At 42.0% G+C, this 24,221-nt stretch overlaps 1 protein-coding gene across 3 annotated transcripts in view; it reads right to left on the bottom strand.

The window, feature by feature from the left end:
• Positions 1-5,368: 5,368 nt before the first annotated feature.
• Positions 5,369-24,221, bottom strand: part of LOC102743453 (TRPM8 channel-associated factor 1) — a 36,209-nt gene continuing 17,356 nt past the window's right edge. For 2 of the 3 annotated variants that reach the window (XM_081799950.1, XM_081799951.1), the window contains exons 3-9: positions 14,543-15,537; positions 14,188-14,285; positions 12,458-12,671; positions 11,922-12,161; positions 10,601-10,938; positions 9,021-9,271; positions 5,369-6,417 (exon numbers count right to left, since the gene is read on the bottom strand). In XM_081799950.1, coding sequence (XP_081656076.1) covers positions 6,408-6,417; positions 9,021-9,271; positions 10,601-10,938; positions 11,922-12,161; positions 12,458-12,671; positions 14,188-14,285; positions 14,543-15,537 — 2,146 coding nt within the window. In that variant the 3' untranslated portion in view covers positions 5,369-6,407. Of the gene's footprint in view, positions 6,418-8,994; positions 9,272-10,600; positions 10,939-11,921; positions 12,162-12,457; positions 12,672-14,187; positions 14,286-14,542; positions 15,538-24,221 lie in introns of all 3 variants that reach the window. The other variant, XM_081799952.1, reaches the window with a different exon arrangement.

Genomic DNA, 24,221 nt, shown 5'->3' with positions numbered 1-24,221 from the left:
TAAAATGGCAAACGTACTCTTTGTCCAGTACCCACCCTCCCGCTCACCAGAACGCTCACTTTCCTAACTTTATTTTGTTTTATATTCCTTCATAGCACTTATCATACTTGATATATGTTTATTTGATCATTTTATTTTATTTTATTTGTTTTTGTAACAAATGGTGTCTTATTTTTTTTACATTAAAAAAAATTTGTTTTTGAAAGAGAGTTAAGTGTGTGTGTGCGCACATCAGAGGGGAGGGGGGATGGGCAAAGGGAGAAAATCGTAAGCAGGCTCCATGCCCAGCACAGAGCCCAACCCAGGGCTCGATCTCACGATCCTGAGATCATGACCTGAGCCAAACGCTTAACCAACTGGGCCACCCAGGCACCCCTATTTGTTCATTTTAATGTTCAAACTGGAATATTTATGAGGGCAGGTGCTTTATTATGTTTATTGTGTATTTCCAGACCCTATAACAGTAACTAGCATTGTAGTAGGTGTTCAATAAATGTTAATTGAATGAATTTATAGGTGACCCAATGACCTGATTGGAAGGGGATGCCCAGATGATTTTATGAATGTTTAGGAAACTTTTCCATGAACATTTCTTAAAAGAGGGCAGATAAAACACGAAGGATTTTAATTTAACTTGGGAAAGTATTTTTCTAGTGGCTTCATCTAGTTTTGTGCTAAAAAATATTTAAGATTCAGTGAGGCCCCAGATCTTTACTACCTTACTCTCTGTCCCACAGAGACTGTAAATTCAAAAAGGGGTGTTTGAGCGCAGGAGAAAATGGCTTCCGCTACTCCTTTCAGAAAAGCATTATGTATCTAATGTAAAGGCATCTTTAGTTTCCACTTTAAATTCCAGCTTTTCTCTGTGTGACTCAATTAGCAAGTGCATTTACACAGATTGTGAAGGTATATTATTGTTACGTTATTCCTGCTAGGTCAAAGCAAACTGCTGCCCTAAAGCCTACTTTCTATTCCTCCTTGAACGGCTCAGGGCATCTACATTCAGAAGGGGGGATGTTTCAGACAATAAGGAAGTGACCCGTTAGCATTGACTTGTGGTCCCAACTTCATTTTGAGTTATAACCAAGTTATAACATCCTGTCTAGGGCAGCATTAAGGAGTCATCCTTTGCAAGGGTCACTCTTGGGTACCTTGTGATATTAATTTTTTCCCCCATTTATCCCCATGTTCAGTCAAGAGGAATGCATATTTTAATATTGTGTAAGAGGAACAACGGCTCTTCATCCATTCTTTTGGGCTGCGGAAGAAAACAAAAGCACCTGTTGACATGCAGGCACTTGTCTGACACACTCACAGCTAGGCACTGTTTTTCCCCTTTGTACATGAACAATTTCATAGAACAACCACATCAAACAAGAGCACTCTGAGAGCATGATCAAGCAAGGCAAGAACAAGATCCCTGGGCAAACACACAATACCAAATATCCCTCTTTCTTGTCTAAAATGAGGACCTGCTACTTTTTCAGAAACCAATTATAGCTCTATGGGCACTTCAGTCATCCCCACCAATAGATGACGTTTACTGAGACAATCATAGAATTACCCTTGCTTCCTTAGACTCTCCCCAAAATTATCCACCCAAAGCCCAAATTCTCTAGTAGTTTCTTTTAACACCCTTTTACTGAGATGCCCAGTTTCCTGCAGTGTTTACCCTCACTGGGATCCAACTTGTTCAACTATGGGTGTGTTGCTGGTGGTCTTTGGCTGGAGGGCATGAATACCATCATCTGTCATACCTGAGCGTATTCTCTCCTCCCCATCCCATTAAACACTCTTCTTGATCCAGTACCAGAGATCCACTAGGCATTATCCAAAGGTCACTCCAACCCTACTGACACGAGTCGGCTGTTCGCCTTTTTATAGTTTAATCTCAGTTTCCTAGGAGCATTGAGACTTAAGTCTGCTCTAGGCTTTGACTGTTTGTTACCAATGGACAAGCTCACAGTGCCACAAGTCTTGTGAATAAATGTCAAAGCCTTGGTTGAGGCTTAGTACTGTTTCCTTGGTAACAGTTTGGTCTCAAGGCTGCTCTGACAGCAAGAACAAAAGGAGAAACTCCATGTTAAAAAACAAAACAAAAAGTTGGAGTTGCTTCTCTCCATCCTGCTGAAGGCTGAGGGAAGAGTTTGTGAACTCTTTCAGGCACTTGGCTCTTACTTAAAGCACAGATGCTTTGCAGATAACAGGATGGGGCAGAGGTATAGCCTGTTATATATACTTGGCCCTGGGTTCCAGGTTGTACTGAGGAAGGGAGGGATGTCTTCTGTGTCTGTGGGGTCTGTGATTTCATGTTCTGCATTTGATCATTTTGCCCTCCTAGCTCCCACCCTCACTGTCTCCCTCTCACCTGTATTATTTCAGATCTCAAAATTATACTAAATAATTTTGGCAGTCTGTGAAAGTGAATTTTATGTCAAGATTTAGGCAGTTCATGCAAAGAAATTTTTAGTACCTACATGTATGTATTCCTTAATTATGTATATTTGAGTTCCTGTATAGTTCAGATGAACAGAAGTAACGTTTTAATGGCCCTCATGTACACATATTTGTGTTAACATAATCCTTGGCTCCTGGTACTGCCATCACTGGTCAATGCATGTTTTTTTTTTTAATTTACTCATTCATTTATTCTATTTTTTCCTAATATGCTGAATACTATAAAACTAATCATCCAACATGACGATAGAACATTGACAGTAACTTAATCTACACAACCTTTCCTCACAAAGAAATGCTTCTTTATAGCATTCAAATGTATAAGAATCCACATGTATAAATAGCATTTCTATAGCTCTCTTGAATTAGATGTGGAGTGTGTGTGTGTGTGAGTGTGTGTGTAGTTAGAAGATGTCTGAAAAGTAGAGGATCAGCCATCACTCCTTCTCTACGACACTTGGAAGATTGACTTCAATGATGAGGGTCAAAGAAGGAAATCCTTTTCAAAATGGAAGCTGAGCAGGGGTCCAAAAGCTTTGAAGGAATAAAGAACACAGATGTGATGTAGTCTTGGAAGAAGGGATAGCATGGGTTACTTTTGTCAGCAAAAATAGTCAACATCTAAGGCTATAGCTGGTTATCTGTTGGCTTGCTAGGCATATATATTAGATGAGGTTGGGACATCAGGTGGGGACATTGGTTTAGGGACTAAATATATCAGACTGATCTGTAAGGCCAATATGTAAGGATGTAAGGCCAATATTCCTTAGGAAGCTCTATCTGGCCTTGGGAGTTAGACAATAGAAGAAAGTAAACTAGCAGAGAAAGAAGAGCCACCAAGAGACTAGGAATAGCAAGACACAAGAAATTTGGGAGCCTGAAGATCTCCCCTTTAGAGTTGACTGCTTCTCCAAAATATGGTGGGGGAAGCGGGGTGGGGGGGAACAGCAGAAAGCAGATTATGATGTTCAAGCAAAGTGGCAAGGAATATAACAAGGAGACTGATGGATGAAATCCTCTGACACCATCTGGTCTCATATAGGACTAAAACTTTCTAAAATTGTCAGATGAATAGGAATACAGGCAAACTTACAAACCGATATGATCTTGAAATGCTTCCTGGAATAGGGACAAATATCATACGCCTTCTTGGGAAGGAACACTGGTTGGCCATCTTCATGCAACACCTGATGAGTGTTCCCTCACTCAACAAATATTGAAAATCTGCTAGAGAGTAAGCTTAATCTCAGATACATGGTGAGATCAGGGGCAGGCTTTGCTTTTTGTGGAACACCTGTGGAAACGAGAAGGTGAGGTGTGAATAGCTCGAAGATATTTAGTATGGCTAGAACCAGAGAGTAATGGGGAGATATGATGAACCTGGACACATCAGGTGGATCCAAGTATCAGAGGGCATCATAAGCCATTTTAAGGGTTTTGGTTGGGGCATATCTTAGTCAATATGAGGTCACTGAAGAATTTTTATTTGAGTTTATTAAAAATTTTTCAAATACATGCACAAGGTAAAAAATTAAATAGTACAGAAGGACTTGAAATGAAAAACACAGTTTCCCACCCCACCCCTTTTAACCCTAGACCCATTCCCTAGAGGCAATGCATTTAACAATTTCTATTTTTAGATCTTCTGTTGACTAACTTGCTAACATTAAATAATATGTCTGAACAATAATTCTTGACTTATTAACTTTAGACAATCTTTAATAATTCCCCATTACAAAAGATAAGGATTTAACTTACACTATCCCCACCTTTCCTATGCCTATCCTTTCCCAAATTTTTGATAGATATGCCATTTTTAAGACTTCCATTGATTTAATTTATAACTTTGGACAATATACTATCCTCCAGTTCTTGTTCCATTAGCTGCGGACTTTATCTTCTCATTCCCACTGTGAATATCTAAGTAGCCCCACTCTTCCTGACACCTCTCTTCCCCCAACCAATTCTCAACCTCTTTCTGCTCTCTTGTTTCTTAATTTGTCAGAATTAATTATTTTCAGTTTCATTCCTGAATAAAACAGTAAGCCTTTCATGTTTTGTCTCTAGGCTGATCAGAACACTGAATACCAACAAACAGCATCTGCATTACTTTGGCTAAATAAATCATGTTTACTGAGAGCTGAGTAGAAGCTAGGCCATTTTCTCCTGTACATATCCAGTGTTCATGAAGCCCGTGCCTCTTGTAAGGAGATGTACCTACCGCCAATGTCCAATTGAGTCTCTTCTTATATCCCGTGAGTTTTTGTTGTTGTTTCACATTTGGACCCAAATGTCTTGACTTATTTCTGTTTTCTTTTTGCTGACTAAAGAATGTATGTCCTCCATATACTCAAACATTCCAGCTTCTCAATGAAACTATCTATGGAACAGAATGCATACTTTCCCCAAAGAGCCCGAGACTGTGTACTCTCATCTGAAATGGGTCTGCTAGAGTGACACCTCCTGGGTGTGATCCATTGTTTTCTGGATTCTGTTTTTTCCTCTTTCCCAGTTTTCCTCATCATTTTGTCGGAGAACTTCCTCGAGGTACTTTCTCAGAAAGGGTGCAAAGTAGGTAGACTTTCTGAAAACTTGCACGTTAGAAAAGGTCTTTATTTTGACACTACTCTTGACAGTTTGGCTTGCTATGTTATTCTGAGTACAAAAATTTTCTGTAAGTGAAGAAATTACTCCACTGGCTTCTAGCATTCAGTATTGCTAATGAAAAATCTGCTGCCAGTCTATTTCTTATTCCTGTTTTAGTTGAGCTAATTGTGATGACTTAACTTTATTTTCTCTTTGGGCACTTTTAACATCTTCCTTGTATCCTTAATATTCCAAAATTTCACAAGATTGTGTGTAGACGTAGGTTGTATTGGGGCTCCTCAATCTGGAGATGTGGTTCTTTCTGTTCTTCATTTTTTGTCCTTTTTATTTCTTCACCTATATTTTTTTATGTTCTCTTTTCCAGAAAGTCCTAATGCTTAGATATTGATTGTCTAGATCTTTTCCTTTATTTTTTTCTGCTATTTATTTTTGTTCTATATCTAAGGAGTTTCCCTCAACTATATTTTCCAGCCTGTCCACTGAATATTTTGGGCAGTTTTATTTCACTTTCAAGGGCTCTTTTATTCTCAGTTTTTCATTTCTGGGTAGCATTCTGTACTCATCTTACAAATACACCTCAAATCTCTCTGAAGATACAGATTTTAAAGTTATTCTTTCCATGTTCACTTTGTTTCCTCTAGAGCTTGTTGTATTTTTCAAGCGTCCTAATTCTAACTGATTATTTTTCTTAAATGCTCCTCCCCTGGTCCTCCTCCTCCACCCCCCGATGCCCAAAGACGGGATTCCTAGCTGACTGTTTTAAGAATCAATATAACTGTTAACTTTTACAGGAGTTGGTGTGGGTGTCCTCTGCCAGTGTATGGTTGGATCTGTTTCTCCAATAAGCCTCTTCCAGGACTAGAAGCACTAGGGTTACTTGAGGAGGGGTTTCAACATTCAGAGGATTAGCCGATAGGCTAGGGGTCACTTATTTCCACAAAAAGAGAAATTTTATTCTGGGGCACCAACTCCTACCTCTCCTCAGGCAGTTTATTCAATTTCTATACAAACAACAACAAGAACAATAGATTTGTAATGGATACCAATTATAGACTGCCTGTATTCTATGCACAATGGTTGGGGCAGAATAGGATGGGATTCAATTTTACAACTGGTATAACTCTTTGTAGACTTTTCAGGTGCTCATGTTTCTTTGGAATTATGTTATTCAGATCAGCTTCTATTCTGTCTGAAAGATACCTTCACTCTTTCATTCATTCTCATGTTTCATCCACTTTCTCTCTTCCAGAAATGTGTTGAGATCTTCTTCAGTTATAATCAAATCTGTTTAGTTTTCTTTGCTGAGATGTGTCAATTCTCTCTTGCATTTCTTGACTTCAATTTCAGTGGGGCCTAGGGAGGGAGGGGAGGTAAACTTATATGCTCAGTTCATCATCTTATATTCGAAGTCCCACTGGAAGCTTTCAGACAGGGGAGTGACATGAATAGCTTCCTATTTTAAGAAGGTCCCCAGGGCCATAATGCTAAAAATGAACTAAAGAGGGCCAGGATGGATACAAATATTATTCTAGAAGACTAAGAATCTGATTTCCTTGCTGAGAACATGCAATGTCTGGGACTTTTGGGAGTCAGGCACTTTACCAAAATAACCCATCATTCAAAACCCAGTACCCTACTAGAATGCTTTCACGGTGCCCTAGAGATGATAAATGAAACCTGAATAAACTGGAATCTGAAAGACCTGGATGATGCTAAATGGGTCACTGTCTTTGGGATGTACCTTAGGAGCCTACCTCAAGTTCTTCCTTTTAACTGGCATTTGGGAGAAACAAAGGGACTTTCTGTTCTGATAAAATTGGATGAGGAGTGAGCACAAGCAGGCAAAGTGCTGGCAAGTAGGGACATAAAGGTCCTTCTGTTTGCTGGCCGGTTTCTTCATTTACTCATTTATTTGCATATTCAAAGCACTGTAGTTATTAACACCCATTCTGTAATCAGAGTGCCCAGGTTTAAATCCCAGGTCTACCATTTATTAGCAGTGTAGACTTAGGCAATTTACTTGATCTCTGTAAAATTCAGTTCACTTCTTCCTAAAATGGGAGTGATAAATTTCCATCTCATAAGATTATTGTGAAGATTAAATTAAACAATCTATATAAAAGAACAAGTACAGTATTTGGCACATACTATCTAATTGATAGAATTCTAACTAATCAATAGAATTTTTTCAAATGTTGAATGAATATCCAACATCATCTATGTTTAAAGCATCTAGATGATAGATATTCATGAAATAAGGGAAAAGACTTCTAGGATTAAGAAATGACATAATAAAGGAATCCATAGAAAAACACTCTCTAGGTCAAATCTTATCTCTGCATCCACCCAATTCTTAATAAGGCAAATAAAATAGTGTACTGAAACAACTACATCCAAATAAATATAAGCGGTCTAAAGGAAAGCTGGCTGGATGTGTGCATTAATCCCAGAGCCTCAACTCTAGTTAAAATTACACGGAAATGGGAGGTTTTGAATAGGATTAGAAGAAAACTTGAGAAAATCTTTGCATTGTAATTAAATAAAATTTGGGTCAGTCGTATCCAGTTATCTGGTTCTGAAGTCAAGATTCTCTCTGCGTGTGGACTTTATCTGCCAAACTAGTAAGGAATTCTGGGCAGTGATAGGAATCTGATAGGAACACCATCCCTAAGTCGGATGCCCATTGTTTGCTAAAGACAAACGCCCTCATGGATTTGTTCTGATTTTTCAAGTGACTTCCACTCTTGATTTAATCAAAGAAGGAATTTTACCTGAAAGATGGAATTGAATAAAGAGACCAAACCCCAAGTAGCTAGTAAGACCCCCACTATGAATTTAGAGCCCGTGGATCCTGTAGATCCTAGAGCTCATAAAGCAATGGACCCCAGTCCTTTGAGAGGCCGGTGTATAGAGTGTAGGATGGGATGGGATGGATCACACCACATCTGTAAATGCCATGTAAAAGGGTAGTCTAGTTCTGAAATGATTAATTAATGCCAATTAGTAATAAAGGCACCTGGCACTTTCTCAATACCTACCAACTGCCAGGCACTGTTCTAATTCCTTTTAGAGGGACTAAAATTTAATCCTCACAATAATTCTATGAAATAGATCCCATTTTATGAGGAACTTGCCCAGAGTCATGTGACTAACAGGTGGAAGAACCAGGCTTTGGATGCGGGGAGTCTATTCTTAGAGATGATGGTCTTAACCTCCAGGCTATGGCGAGAGAAGGGGAGTACTCAGCTCACTATTCTGGGGGCCAGCAGAACGTAGAAGAATCCCTACATTCACAAACCTCTTCAGAACTGTCAGTCTGAGTCTTCACGACAACCCTGTGAGGCAGGGATTTTTGTCCTCATCTCACACACAAGGAAATGTGAGTAGAGACACAATGACTTCCCCAAGAGCTAACGCTAGCCATGGGCTCTTTCTACTGCACCAGACTGCTTTCCAAACTCTTTGAAAACTACCCTAGACACAGAATATCAAGGAACTGTCTGCTTATCCTGGTAAATTTGTGTTTCAGTGGATTCTATGGTCAGGTGTTTGGAACAACTGGTCAAAAACAAAAGCCCAGAGAGTCCTCAGGATGTCAGGATAAGAACCACCCGCAAGGGCCATGGCCCATAGTGGTGAACCAAGGGCTGGCATAGAGGCAGATGCCAAAGCTCTCAGAACCAGGCCAAAATAGGGCCAGGAGGGAATATGATAGCTGAGAGCAGAAGAATGAGACTCATAAACAGAAGGCCTTGCTCCTAAGAAATTCTGATTCCCCTTTTTGCTGTGTTCTTAACCCACTTCCTAGAGCTAGAACTACTAGGTATTAAGATATGGGGGCAATGAGCCAAGAGCACAAGGCTAGAACCCTAAGAGACAGAGGTCGAGGAATGAATCCCCATCTCTGCCTACCTCCCCAAACCTCTCTACCTGCCACCTCGCTGGGCACTCCTTACATCTGTGTGAGGAGGTATAATTTCATAATATTTTCCTTCCATTCAGGCAGATAGGCCAGGCTGGTAGCCACTTCCTTCTGGATAGGCCAGGCCCAGGCCTCAAAGAACGGAGCCAGATTCTTCTGCACTTGGTGGGAGAACATCTTCACCCACAGATTCATTTTGTCAACATTATCTGTGGGCAAGTTGGTCTGGTTCCTATACTCAGTGAAGAGACGGATGAATGGCTCCCAACCAAAGGCCTCCTGTAGCTGGGGAGAGAAAGGGGCAGCAGGAGGAGACATTTAATCTACAGAAAGACCCCAAAAACACTATAATAAATTAATGTAATGTATTTAACCCCCAAAAACATTAGTTTCATTTCTGTCACTGGCCCTCTCTGCAGTTCTAGCTGCTGGCCTCATGGGCTACTCTCTGTCTTATCTTAATGGGGCCTCTGAGCTAGCGAGGTGCTCAGCATGGAGCAGACACTTAATAAAGGATGGCTGTGGTAATCACGGTCATGATTATTATCAGTATTTACCACCTACGTCATTAGGTGGTAGCTCACTCCATCGTGAAAGTGTCGAGAGGATATCACACAAGGGTTTAAAGCTGACTGAAGTGAAAAAAATCCTTGTATCTTTCACAGCTGCAAAGTTAAACCCCCAAAACAGGAGAACTATCCCCCTCTCCCTTACCCGGACATAACCTGCATCAGTCACAGGTCTGTGCCAATCTGTAAGGCTACTGACATGGCCTTTAGGGAAAAAAAGTAAGTCCGGTAGAAACAGAAGATGATGTATAGTCTAGGTGGTTGGAAAGAAGTTAAGTAAGGCATCATTTTAGGAAAAGGCAGCTGGCCCGAGGCCCCTGGAAAAAGCCCGTGTGAGGCCGGGTTATGGCGCTTTAAGGTTAGGATGGACAGTAGCAGTTCTCTGAAACACCCTCAGCTGGATTTCACAGCTGAACAACTTTTGTCCCTGGGGTGAAGTGGCCCCAGCGACGAGATTAGAGTCTCCGGGCAGTTTCGCTATCGTTCTCGGGGCAGTGGGTACACACACAGAGGAAGTCGGGCACGTGGAAGAACCTGGCTGGAGACTGAGTTCTGGAATCCCAGGTGGTGAGACTCTGCACGGTGGCCTGGGAGCCGCTCCAGGGACTCGGGGGAGGGAACTTGGATGCTGGAGAATAGTTCAAAGGCAGAGGCAACCTCATGTGCAGGCCACTGAGGCATCTTGGATTGCCTCTGAGGGAGAAACTGAGGCAGTTTCTAAGGAAAATGATGGGTCCCCTTCCATAACGTGTGTGTGGGGGGGGGTGGGCATGGTGTTTGGTGTTAGATAGCTATTCCGTGACATGGTTTGGCTTCAGTCTCAGGTATGTCTGGCTTCAGAGCAAGCCATGGTAACTGAAGAGTACTGTCCTCGCCTCTGCCTTGGTGCTTTCTATCTACTCTCATGAATCTCCCCAAAATCATGGCGTGAGGGTGCGGCTGAGGCAATTAAGTCCACTTTGGGGTCACTAGGGTGTCCCCTCTCGAGGTTGCACGGGCGGTCCCCCCGCGGGGTTTCCCATCCCCCTCCCTTCTTGCCCAGTACCTGTAGGTATGTTTCCAGCGCAGTCCACGCATTCCAGTTTTTCACATTGGGACCCTTGCCCAGGTAGATTCGGACTCTCTTCTCCCGAACTGGAGGCCACAGAGCAATATTCGCCCGGCCTCGAGGGATGCCCAAGACCGTTTCGTGCACGTAAACACACCACAGATTGCAGGTAGCCTCGGTGGTGTGCGGGGGGAACTCCCACTCTTGCCGCTGCTGGTTGCGGCCAAGCTCGTGGACGGGGCCCCACAGCCCCTTGGTTCTGATGAGCTTCTCATTGATGAGCTCCTGCACAGATTCCAGATGGCACATGATGGGGTACCCGGCATGCATCCAGCCTGGGAATGCAGGAAGGAGGGAAGAGGGGTTAGAATGCTCCCCACCCGTCTTTACCAGGACTTCCAGAACCCCGTAAGGCTCAGAAGGGCAATCCACACGAGGCCCACCAGGGCTCTCCCCCACCCTCACTCTGGCCTGACAGTAATGGGTCTGATGCACGTTACAAACAGCCCTTCATGTTACTCTCCAGCTTCTTCACTTCTGTGAGGGTGTCCTGTCATGTGAATCTGTCTCATTATATTCTTTTCTCAAAATGGAGAACTCTTGGATGGTGGTTTCCCCTTCTCATTATTTAGAAACGGTGTTGCCCACGTTGACGCTACTTTATAGTAATCATCTCCGTAAGGCAAGAAAACTGGGGTCTAAAGAAATTTCCATCGTTCTTTCATTTCTACACACCCCCTGATTTGTAAGGCTCTTGACCCACTGGCAGAGATCTCTTCATTCAGTGTCTTCTCAACGTTGTTAAATTCCTTCTCCCAACAACTGTGACCCTGGGGGGAGACCCCCCACCACTTTTACTTTCTCCTTAAGCCCCCAATGGGACTCCTGTGAAAGCCTAGCACTTTGTTCCTGCGTTCTTCTGGCTGTTGGAGGACAAGTCTTGACATGCCGACTTAGACTGTTCATTATTTCACATGCTGCTCACATACGGTTCCACAGCCCACTTTTCTCATGTCCCATAATCCCATCATATTTCCTTATGCCATCAAAATACCACTTTAGAAATTTTCCTCAGTGTCTGTCCATATATTACGTAACCATTCCATACTGTTGGGTACTTAGGTAGTTTCCAATTGTTTTGTTGGGGGATTTGGCCGAGTCTATTTTTTTAAATACGTATCTCCCCCCTTTCGTTTAAATAGCAAGACTTACATCTTGTATGTCTTGCTAGAAAAACGTTTTTACCGTGCTGGCTGCCCACTGCTTGTCTGTTGAAAGAAAGGAAGGCTGACAGGGGCGGCATGCACAGAGCACCCACCAACTGAGATCTGCACGTCAGCAACGATCCTCTGAGGAAGACGCAGAGGGAAGGGCTCAGCCCCCAGCCGTGCCACAGCCTGCATCACCTCGTCCCAGAGGCGAAGCAGCGGCTCAGGGTTCTCCAGCGTGCGGAGATTGGCGGTTGGCACTGTCAGGATGATGTTGTCCGTAGCCAGCTCTCCCCAGGGACCTGGATTCTCCTGGATGCGCCTCTTCCACTCCTCCTGGGAGGTCTCCCCTGGGAAGAGAGGCCATGGGGCTTGAAACTCACTTTCCCAAATCCCTTATGTTAAAACATCCAACTTGAACCCCGGGAGGGAAAGACCGAGGTCATGAGTGACCATATCGCCCCTCTGATCCTTCTAGGAAGTCTCCAAGAATGTGGTTTGGTCTTCATCTCCTTGGCCCCAGGGCTGAATCTAAGGAAACTTAGCTTCCTCCCCTCTACCAGCCCAGAGTTTCTCTCCTCCTACACCAAACAGCCCCAGATGATCTCCTGACCCAGCTCTCCCACTCCCCACGGCTCCCACTCACCCAGCTTGTAGTATGGGGCATGCACGGCCCCCTTAACAGTTACGGGCACAGAGCCCAGTTTGCTGCTCTGAGGCACGATGATATAGAGCAGGCCGCCCCAGAGGCAGGTGATCGACTTGGTGGGCTTGTCCAAGCAGCACCGGTTAATCACGAGTGGGCCTCGGAACAGCTTGCTGGCTCTGGTCAGGTCATCCGTGTGGCAGCCGATCTGTATCTGGAGCAGAGAGATCCCCCTAAGAGTCACCTTGGGGTGTGTGCAGGTGGAGAGGGAGGGCTCCCAGGAGGTGGGGACAGGAAAGGCCACTGGGCCATGACCCCATGCAAGCCCATGCCATTCCATCATTCCTCGGGGCTGTGTGGACCGAATCGTGTTTTACGTAAACGTCCTCCCTGGGGCGTCAGCTCCACACAGGGTCATGTTCAGACACTGAAGTGAGGGGCACCCATAGGTGCAGCCCATAGGCTAATGCTGAGGAGGGCTGACTCCCACAAAGGCCCCTGGGTGTCTCTGGAACCCATAGAGTCCTGGGTTGCCTATTTCGTTGTGGTGACTCTGGCCTTGGGAACGGGGCAGAGGGGACCTTGCTGACTTGGGACTTTTGCTGACTGGGGAGGAGGTGCAGGGGGAGGCAGTGTGACCAGCTCATGAACTGGAGGGTGGATTCAGTTCCTCCCGTTCTCCAGGGCTCCTCTCCTGGGCCGATGGAGCGGCTCCTGTACTGGGTGGAGTCCTGGGATCATTCTTCCAGGTTTATGCTAAACAAGTGACAGAACAAGGGCACAGAACAGACCCTACCTGTCACAACGACTCTTCAGGGGGACAGAGCAGGATGGCTACTGAATTTTCGAACAGAGTGTGTGTGTGTATGAAAGTGACAGCTAGGGGTGCCTGGGTGGCTCAGTCATTAAGCGTCTGCCTTCGACTCAGGTCATGATCCCAGGGTCCTGGGATCAAGCCCCACATCGGGCTCTCTGCTCAGCGGGAAGCCTGCTTCTCCCTCTCCCACTCCCCCTGCTTATGTTTCCTCTCTCTCTGTGTCTCCCTCTGTCAAATAAATAAATAAAATCTTTAAAAAAAAAAAAGAAAAGAAAGTGACAGCTGAAGGGGGACCAGGGGAGCCAGGAACAGTCCTCAGTGTCACAGGAAAGAGGCAGAAAGACCCTGCGCTCCAATGGGAGATTGGATGAGCACAGAAAGGGAACTGAGATTGATTGAACACTTCTGCATGCCCGGGTGCCCTCCATTTGGTGCCTTTTATTTTTTTAGTTTTAAAAAATTTTTATTATTATTTTTTAAAGTAGGCTCCATGCCCAACGTGGGGCTTGAACTCACGACCCTGAGATTAAGAATCGCAGGCTCTACCGACTGAGCCAGCCAGGCGCCCCTGTTTGGTGCCTTTCTTATTCCCCACTCTGGGACATAAGTGAAAAGCACAAAATTTAAGAGCCAGGAGTTGGTTAGGTTTGAGTCCTGGGCTCTGAAATGAATCAGATCTCTTGGCTGATTGATTGGAGTATCGTGGACACGCAGTGTTACATTAGTTTTAGGTGTACTAGATCGATATTTTCAGTCCACCTGCACCCGCAACTCAGTTGCCTCATCCTTAAAATGGGATAAAAGTACATGCCCCACGTTGCCAATAGGGTTTTTACGAGGATCAAATAAGATGGCAACTGTGAAAGCCAGAACATCTGGGTCTGTGTCATGTGGAGATGGGGCACGGCCTTACCTTCAGATCAGCAGAGGCAGCAGCTTCAGGCAGTGAGACCTCTATAATCTGCCTTCCAGGAATGTAGAGCCCAGTGCTCATCCAGCAATATCTGGTGCCTGCCAGAGCACAGGAAGGACAGACTTTACCCCTCCTCCGTGATGCCATCTCCGTCCGGCGAATCCACGGCCCCTTCGGGAACTCTGCACGGCTCTCTCCCTTCATGCTGCCCTGACTCAACTCTTGCAAATGTTACTTAAAACCCCCACCCCCATCTCCTTGAAAGTGCATGGCCAAGGGTGGAGATGGCCTTCTGAAGCCATCAGACCCCGTTCCCACAGGACCCCACGCTGGGCGCTCCGCCCCCATTCCGTACCTGGATTGTTGCAGTTGACCTCAACAGTGATAGGAGACTCCAAGGGGCGCAGATAGGGGCTGCTGTACATGTCTTCGATTTCTGGCACTAACAGAGAGAGGTCACTTCCAGAGTGGGCCAGGCCAGTGGCCAGGGAAAGCATAGCACCCCTGCAGCAGTCATTGATAACGGGGTTCTCTCGGGTTGCAACTGGGAGCCGATAGCGACTCAGCAGCTTCCTCAGGAGCCGATGCACAGACATGTAGGCAGGGATCTCTTCAGCGGGGATCTGGAGGAAAGCTGCACCGTCCGGCCCCAGCTTGGCCAACCAGCCCTTTTCCACGTTCCCTCTCTTCCTGCCCATTATAACTTGGAACTCGGCCAGAGTGGAGCGGAAGTGATAGGTCCTTATCCCTGCTTTAGGCGTACGGAAGGGCCCTGGATTGAGGCTTTGGCTTGTGATGCTGATGCCAAAGGGGTTGAGGAGGAGGTTTCCTGGGAACCGAGCCAAAGGGGACACTCCAGGGTTCTTGAAGGCCCACCACCAGGCTTGGGCACCAACAAACAGCCCCCCGCCCTCGGCTACAAACTCCTGCAGCTCTTTGACCCCCACATCACTCACGGGTTCAAAGCAGTAGACACTCGCATCACTGGTCAGATGGGGCTCAATGCTGGTGTCTATGCCCCCCACCGCGAGCAGGCCGCTCAGTGTCCTCAGTTCTGTCTGCACCACGATCTTGCCTCGGCGGCCCCCGTCCAGCCAGCGCACGGCATTGAGCAGAAAGGGGCCGAGTTTGCTCACGGTGAATAATACCTTGTGGCCGGTCACGACCACCCGGCCCCGGCCATAGCGGGCTGCTGCTATGACACAGCCATGGTAGGAATCTAACCCCAGGGGAAAGGCTAGAGCCCCGTGCACTAGCAGCTGGGAGGGGAAGCAATCCGAGTTGCTGATGTCCAGCTCTGAAATCCCGTGCAGGAGCTCCTCTCTGTCCTCGGAGAGGTCATCTTCACAGCTGCAAAAGCCACAGGTGTTCTCTATTAAAGGAGTGACCACATCAAGCTCTGAGAACGGCGCCCCACATACAGCAAGCATCAGCTTTACTGACATGATGGCCGTTGGCTCTTGCAGGAGAGCCGGGAGAACAAAGCAGACATATCTGACCTCACTGGGTGTGCAGGCTGGTCTGAGGGAAGACAGAGGGACATTCGTTCTGCTCTGCTCATTCTTGGAATGCAAATCCTTCAAAGGAAGCTCTGCCGTGTTTACCCGATATCGTGTCTTAACTATTCTAGATTTAAGTGTTTATTTCAGCCTGTTGGGCATTACATAAATAACTGAATGGGCAATTGTGTTTTCATTCTTATAAAGAGTCTTATTTATACATTTCATGCAGCCAATTTTCAAGTAAAGTCAGCGGAGGGCTGAGTTGGTGGCACCGTTGAAGAATCACTCTTATCTCAAAAGGTGGGGCAGGGGAGCTGGCTGGCTTCAACTCTAGTAGAGACCCTCTTGTTACCTGAACCCAAAAGGATTGACTGTCTGCACCCAACACTCCACCCATTCCTTGCTGGCTTACAGGAGCCAAATATCCATGCTATAAGGTGTTTCTCAGTCTATCCGGACCTGTCTGTGACCATCAAACCCCTGTAAGACCTCAGGACACCCATATCCCCCAAACGGGAGATGCAGTCCTGGGTACCTAGTGGGATCATTAGGGGGGAAGGGTAGAGTGACTTCTAAAAGCTGGAGACCCCAGAGCTGGTTATGCCACTTTTGTTAGGTAAAGGTTGGCAACTATATGGTCAGGAGGCAATGCACGCAAACACTGAAAAACGGGAGTCAGGTAGACATCACTGTGTGTCTGTGTTTGTGCTCTCTCTCTGTGGCTGCAAAAACTCCAGGTAACTGATGGGAGACTGTGGTGCTCTTAGTAGGTACGATCCTTTCCTCAAGACAAAGGTATCACCTTACTAGTGACTCTCCTGCTCCTCGAAGCACTAACCACTGAAATCATTCAACTAGCTCTTCTCGCTCTGATTCCAAGTTTACCAAACCGCCTTGTGATGATAATCTTGCTTCTGATGATCATCTGCCTACACAAGGAAGTCAGGGGCCAGGCCAAGCAGAATGTTCTAGTTCTGTGACATATCTATTTCTCAAGGAATAGCTTGCACAGTCTATCTTTAATTTGGTGATTCTACAATTAACAATATTAATTTTAAATGTTTTACACAAACAATGAATCAATGGAACACTACATCAAAAACTAATGATGTAATGTATGGTGATTAACATAACATAATAATAATAAAAAAAATAAATAAATAAGAGTTTTTGTTACTTTATACCTGTATACAAAATTAAATGAAAAATGTGTTTTGATTCTCATAATAAGGAGTTCTGTTTATAAATTTCATGCAATTAATTGTTTGACAAGTGAAGTCAGTGAAAAGGTAAGCTACTGTGTTTTAGATTAATACATTGGCATCACGGTTTATACATTAGCTATTATGATTAGGTGGGTGATACTGAATGTGCAAACTTGAGGCCCAGACACTGAATCACTAGCATCTCATCTAGACAATGACAATGACCCTAGGTGAGGTCCTGCTCATGCTTAGCCGGAGGAGGGGGGAAACCCTCAGGCATCTGTTATTTCTAATAACCATGACTTATGTGCTGGGGAAGATAAATTTTTGTTCATAAACTGAAAAAAATCTGAACTGGATTTTTACTTTTCTTTCCCATTCTCTTCTGAAATGAAACAAAAGCTTTAAAATCAGAATAAATCCATGATTGCACTGAGTTGTGTAAAGGGCACAATCAGTAAACTGGGCTAGTGAGAAATTTATTGAAAATATAAATCAAATGGAATCAAACTGATCAGAAACCCATGAGCACAGAAAACTCTGTAACTGCATATATGTGAGAGAAAAAGATCAAGAAAAAAAGAATAGGGATTTTGAGAAAATACGGAGATAATTATTACTGAGAAAATACACTTCAGTAACCAATAATGATCAATCTAGAATTCCAATGCCATTTAACATTTACATAAACAAGAATCGCCAAATATTTGATGACAAGTAACAGCACGAAAGAGAAGCACCAAACTAACCTGAGAAAACCAACACCCAAGGAAGTAATAGTGATAAATGGAGTTCACTCCTGTTGTTGTACATCCTGTGGGTTTGGACAAAGGTGTAATGACATGTATCTATAATTATGGTATCACACAGAGTATTTTCACTGCCCTAAAAATACTCTTGGTCTGCCTATTCATCTTCTCATCCCACCCCTGGCAACCACTGAGGTTTTTACTGTCACCATAGTTTTGCCTTTTCCAGATGTCATCTGGTTGGAATCATGCATTGATCATGCATTTAAGGTTCCTCCATGTCTGTTCATGGCTTATTAGCTCATTTCTTTTCAGCATTGAATAATATTCCATTGTCTGAATGTACCACAATTTACTTATCTATTCACCTCCTGAAGGACATCTAGGTTGCTTCCATGTTTTTGCAATTATGAACGAAGCTGCTACAGATATAAACATCTGTGTGCAGGCTTTTGTGTGGGTGTAACTCCTTTGCATAAATAGCAAGGAGTGTGATTGCTGGATCCTATAGTAAGAGCAGTTTAGTTTAAGCTCAACCGTCTTCCAAACTGGCTGTACCGCTTTGCATTCCCATCAGCAATGAATCAAGAGTTCCTGATGCTCCAAGTCCTCATCAGCATTTGGTGGTGTCTGTGTTTTGGATTTTCAGTTTAGTGACATCTCATTGTATTTGCATTTCCCTGATGACACATAATGTGAAGCGTCTTTTCATATGATTATCTAACATCTGTACATCTTGTTGGTGAGGTGTCTGTTAAGGTGTTTGGACCGTTTTTAAAATTGGATTGTTTTCTTACCGTTATTTTAAGAGTTCTTTGTATATTTTGGATAATAATCCTTTATCAGATATGTCTTTTGCAAATATTTCCTCCCAGTCTGTGGCTTGCTTTCTTATTCTCTTGACATTGTCTTTTGCAGAGCAGAAGTTTTTAATTCTAATGAAGCCCAGCCTATCAATTATCTCTTTCATGGATCCTTGGTATTGTATCTAAAAAGTCATAGCTGTATTCAAGGTCATCTAGGCTTACTTCCTGTTATCTACTAGGGGTTTTATAGTTCTGTTTTACATTTAGGTCTGTGATCTGTTTTGAGTTATTTTATGAAAGCTGTAAGGTCTGTGTCTAGATTCATTTTTTGGCTTGTGGATGTCCAGTTCCATCATCATTTTTGAAGACTTTCTTCTCTCCATGGTATGGCCTTTCCTCCTTTGTCAAAGATCATATGACCATAGTTATGTAGGTCTCTTTCTGGGCTCTCCATTCTGTTCAATTAGTCTGTCCTTTCACAAATACCACTCTTGATTATGGTAGCTATATGGTTAGCCTTAGCTAGTGTCAGTCCCCCAACTTCGTTCTCCTCCAATACTGTGTTGAACACGCCATTTTGAAAAATCAACTTCATTGACATGTGGTAAAATGCATTTAAAGTGTACATCCTGATGAGATTTTGTTACATTTATACGCTTGTATAATCACAATAAAAATATATAACATTTCCGTTGCCACAGAAAGCTACCTTTTGCCCCATTTCAGTCATTCCAGTCCCCAGGCAACCACCAACGTGCTTGCTTTCAGTGTAGATGAGATCTGCCTTTTCTAAAGTTTCATATACATGGAATCATAAAGTATAGACTCTCTCGTGTTTGGCTTCTCCCACTCAGAATACATTTTTGAGAGCCATCCATGTTATTGAGCCTATCAGTAATCCATTCCTTTTTATTGCTGAGTAGTATGCCACTGGGTAGATATTTCACATTTTGTTCATCCATTCATCTGTTGTGAACATTTGGGTAGCTTCCAGTTTGGGGTTTGCTGCCATGAACATTCATGCACAAAATTTTTGTGTGGACATGTTTTCCTTTCTTCTGGATAAATACTTTGGAATGAGATGGCTGAGTGGTATGGTAAGAGGAGGTTTAAATTTATAAGAAATTGCCAAACTGTTTTCCAAAGTAATTGTATCATTGTACATTCCCAACAGTAACAGAAGAGTTCCAGTTGCACATTCTTGCCAACACTTTCTGAGTCTTTTTAGGAACTGTTCTAGTGGGGGGTGTATGGTATCTAATTGTGATTTTAATTTGCATTTCTCTGATGACCAACGATGTTGAGAATCTTTTCATGGGCTTATTGGCCTTTTATCGTTTATCTTCTGTGAAGTATGTTAAAATATTTTATCCTTTTATTTTTTTTACTGGATTGTTGATCTTCTTATTGAGATGTAAGAATTCTCTATGTATTCTGAATGCAAGTCCATTGTCAGATTAAGCACTGCAAATAATTTTTCCAGTCTGTAGCTTGTGCCTTTTTGTTTTCTTAATATTGTCTATTGAACTGCAGAAGTTATTTAAAAATTTTTTGATGAAGCTCAATTTATCAGTCTTTTCCTCTTATGGCCTATGTACTTTTTGTGTCCTATCTAGGCCATCTTTGCCTACCCTAAGATCACAGATAATCTCTCCTGTGCTTTCATTTACAAGTTTTTAACAAACAAAAAATAGAAGTTTTTGAATTTTAGCCTTTGCATTTAGGTTCAGATCTTTTCAATAATTTGTTTTGTATGGAGTGGGATAAGCATCAGGATTCACTTGTTCTCCGTAAGGGTGTCCATTTATTCCAGAACCATATGTTGAAAAGATTATCTTTTCCTCACTGAATTACCTTGGCACCTTTGCCAGAAACTAATTGAGCATGGATCTGTGAGTCTATTTCTGAACCACATAGTCTGTTTCACTGATCTGTATGCCTGTCCTCATGCCAATACCACAGTATTTTGATTACTTTAGCTTTCTAATAAGTATTTAAATTAGATTATGTCAGTTCCTTTCATGTGCATTAATTTTAGAGTCCATTTGAACTTTGGTTGGGATTGCGTTCAATCTATGTCATCTGGGGGAAAACTGACATCTTAAAAATATTGAGTGTTCTGATTCATCAATGTGGTGTATTTCTCCATTTCTTTAGGTCTTAATTTCTGTCAGTGACATTTTATAGTTTTCAGGATATGGTCTCATAATAAATTTTATTAACTTGATTCATTAGTATTTCACAATTTTGTGTCCTGTTCTAACTGATATTGTATTTTTAATTTCAATTACCAATTTCTGGCTGCTAGTATATAAAAATTAATTTTTGTATATGACCTTGTATCCTGCAACCTTGCTAATTCAATTATTATAGTGCTTTTTTGTAGTTTTAAAGAATCTTTTACATAGATGATCATGTTTTTTGCAAGTCAGCATAGGTTTACTTCTTAACTTTTCATACCTGTGCCTTTTTTTTACTTGCCTTACTGCACTGGCTGGGACCTTTAGTACAATGTTGAATAACAGCAATGAGAGCAGGTATCCTTCCTTGTCTTATTTTCAGTCTTGGGGTATTTCACCATTAAGCACGTTCTTAGCTATAGCTTTTTTAAAGATGACTCATCATATGGTAGAAGTTCCTTTTTATTTCTAAATAAAATATTATGATTTGGTATTGAATTCTGTCAAATGCTTGCATGTGTTTGTGTATGCACCTTCATATATTGAATTATATGGTTTTCTCATTCATTCTGTTAATTTGGTGAATTACTTCCATGTAAGAATGTTAAATCAGCCATGCATTCCTAGGATAAGCCATACTTGGTCATGATGTAGTATCCTTTTTATATATTACTTTTATTCTTTTTACAATATTTTATTAAGAATTTTTGCATCTTTGTTCATGAGGGATATTGTTCTGTAGTTTTATGGGAATGTTTTTCTCTGGCTTTGGCATCAGAGAAATATTGGTTTAATAAATCAAGTTGCAAAAATTTTCCTCCTCTTCTATTTTCTTGAAGGGTTTATGTAGGATTAGTGTATTATTTGTTCTTTGAATGTTTGATAAAATTCATCAGTGAGACTATTTGGATCTGAAGTTTTCCTTATTGGGATTTTTTTTTTTTTTGCATTATTGTTGATGTTAAATAAAATTTTTATTTTAAAATAAAAAACCATAAAAATTGCATGTATAGTACCAAGTTCTATAAGCCCTTCACCCAGTTTTCCTAATGTTAACATATTAACAATCATGGTATGTTTGCCAAAACTAAGAAGTTAAAACTGGTAAAATGCTATTAACTCCAGACTTTATACAAATTTCATCAGTTTTCCCACCAACATTTTCTAGGATCCAATCCAGGAAACCACATTGTATTTAGTATTGGGATGTTTTAAATTATAGTTCCAACTCATTTAACACCTATTTTCTGTTTCTTCTTGCGTCAATTTTTAGCAGTTTGCCTCTCTCTGGAAATTTGTCCATTTCATTTGTCAAATTCATTGGCATACAGTTGTAATATTCTTTTATTATCCTTTTAATGCCTGTAGGATCTGTATTAATCATCCATATTCCATTCCTAGAATTTATCATTTGTATTATCTCTCTTGTTTTTGTGATCAATATATAGAGAGAGATTTATCATTTTTATTGATTTTTTTCCAACTAACCAGCTTTTGATTTTACTGATTTTACCTATTGTTTTTCTATTTCCTGTTTCATTGAATTCAGCTCTCACCTTTATTATCTTCTTATTCCTTCCACATATTTTGGATGAGGTTTTCATTTTTTGTTTAGCTTCTTGATGTGGAAAACTTAGGTCATTGAATTTAAACTTTAATCTTTTCTTTTTTTTTTTTTTAAAGATTTTATTTATTTATTTGAGAGAGAGAGAGAATGAGAGAGAGCATGAGATGGGGGAGGGTCAGAGGGAGAAGCAGATTCCCTGCCAAGCAGGGAGCCCGATGCGGGACTCGATCCCGGGACTCCAGGATCATGACCTGAGCCGAAGGCAGTCGCTTAACCAACTGAGCCACCCAGGCGCCCAACTTTAATCTTTTCTAATAAGAGCATTTAAAGGCATACCTTTCTCTCTAAGCACTACTTTAACGGCATTACGCAAATTTTGACATGTTGTGTTTTCATTTTTATTCAGGTCAAAATATTTTCTAATTTCCTTTGTAATTCTTTTTTGACTTGCAGGGTATTTATGTATTTTTTAACTTACAAATATCTAGATATTCCAGAGGGTTTATGGTATTGATTTCTAGTGTAATACTACTGTGATCAGAACATACTATGTATGATTTTAATCCTTTTAATCTTATTGAGACATTTTATGGCTCAGCATATGGTCTTTCATGAATGTTTCATGTACACTTAAAAAGAATGTGTACTCTGCTGTTGTAACCATGCTAATAGTTTATACATTCAAAAAGTAAAATTAAATATATAAATATGGGTAAAACCCCACATTAAATAAAAGTAGGGCCAAATGAAAAACAGACAGACAATCCAAGTACCTTTTGAACACAGTACTCGGACTTTCTATGTTCAGGGCAGTATATTCTGAGGACAAAACTAAATACAGAGAAATCTTTAAAACTTATTATTTATGCTGTTGATAGTAAGTAGTATGAGGACAGTAATCATGAAATTATTTTGTGTGCACTGTAGGATTGAGCAAATGAGTAAATACTGAAGTTGAGGAAACCAGTATTCTCATTATGGGAGATGGAAGATACAAATCAGGAATGAGGGAAAGAGAAGAAGAAACCCTGTAGTTTTGGATTAAACTGGAGGTATCAGTATGAACTTATTAAAAAATAAATATTTCCTGGCTGTCTTCTGAGGAGCCCAGGAATGAAGACAGTCCAAAAGCAATGAGCACACTGAGGTGATCCTGGTTTCTAAATACTATTCACCACTGAAAGGAGCTAGGAATCTTTGAAGATATGGCTGAATCCAGGTTTTGGACTAGAAAAGGACAAGATAAACTTGCAACACCTTGTTGTACCAGACATTGAGTAAATACTAAAAAATGATTGGTCATGTCAAATCATCTGGCAGTCAGCTTAATAGGGCTTTCACTTGCCAAATTTGTGACAAGATGACCTTCAAAAAACACTGACTATAAATGAATTATAACACATTTGATTTTTTTTTTAAAAGGTCCATGACGTGAGTACAGAGTGAGACTAAAACAAAATTTTAAAACCACCACCAAATAAACAACAAATGTTGTGGGGGTGCGGAAGGAAAGCTCTTCCTGACAGAAGGATCTCAACCCATTCTGGGAGCAGAAAACCTACAAGCAGAACTACACCCAGCTAGAAGGTCAGGTCGCTACAGGTGCACAGAAGAGAGGCATCCATATCAGAATGGGAGGCGCTGGAGGAGGTGACATTTCACGTGAATCTTTAAGAAAGGAAGAGGAGCTACCCAAGAGCAGTAGAAGTAACTGATTTTTTAAGTATTGACTCAGGCACAGATCATCAACTAATGCTAAAACCAGTGGGTAGAAGGTTGTTGGTGAACAGGACGTTACTACTCTCAAATTGTCACACCATAGATTAAACTAGTTACAAAGCGGGAAAGGCTCTTACAATAGGAAAATCTGACTAACTCCAGTTTAACTAAATGGCTAACTCTGTCATTACCGGTAACAGTAAAACTGACATCACATGCCTCCCCGATTTGATACAGTGTAATGAACACAATTTCACCTATGTAGTATTCTTGCCAAAAATGTCTGGACCGAGTATAATCATGAGA

The sequence above is a fragment of the Leptonychotes weddellii genome, chromosome 12 (genome assembly GCF_054177405.1).
Source record: "Leptonychotes weddellii isolate Sample4059 chromosome 12, ASM5417740v2, whole genome shotgun sequence".
NCBI classification, from domain to species: Eukaryota; Metazoa; Chordata; class Mammalia; order Carnivora; family Phocidae; genus Leptonychotes; species Leptonychotes weddellii.
The sequence above is the reverse complement of the archived record's forward strand: the minus strand, read 5'-3'. Positions and strand labels throughout refer to the sequence as shown.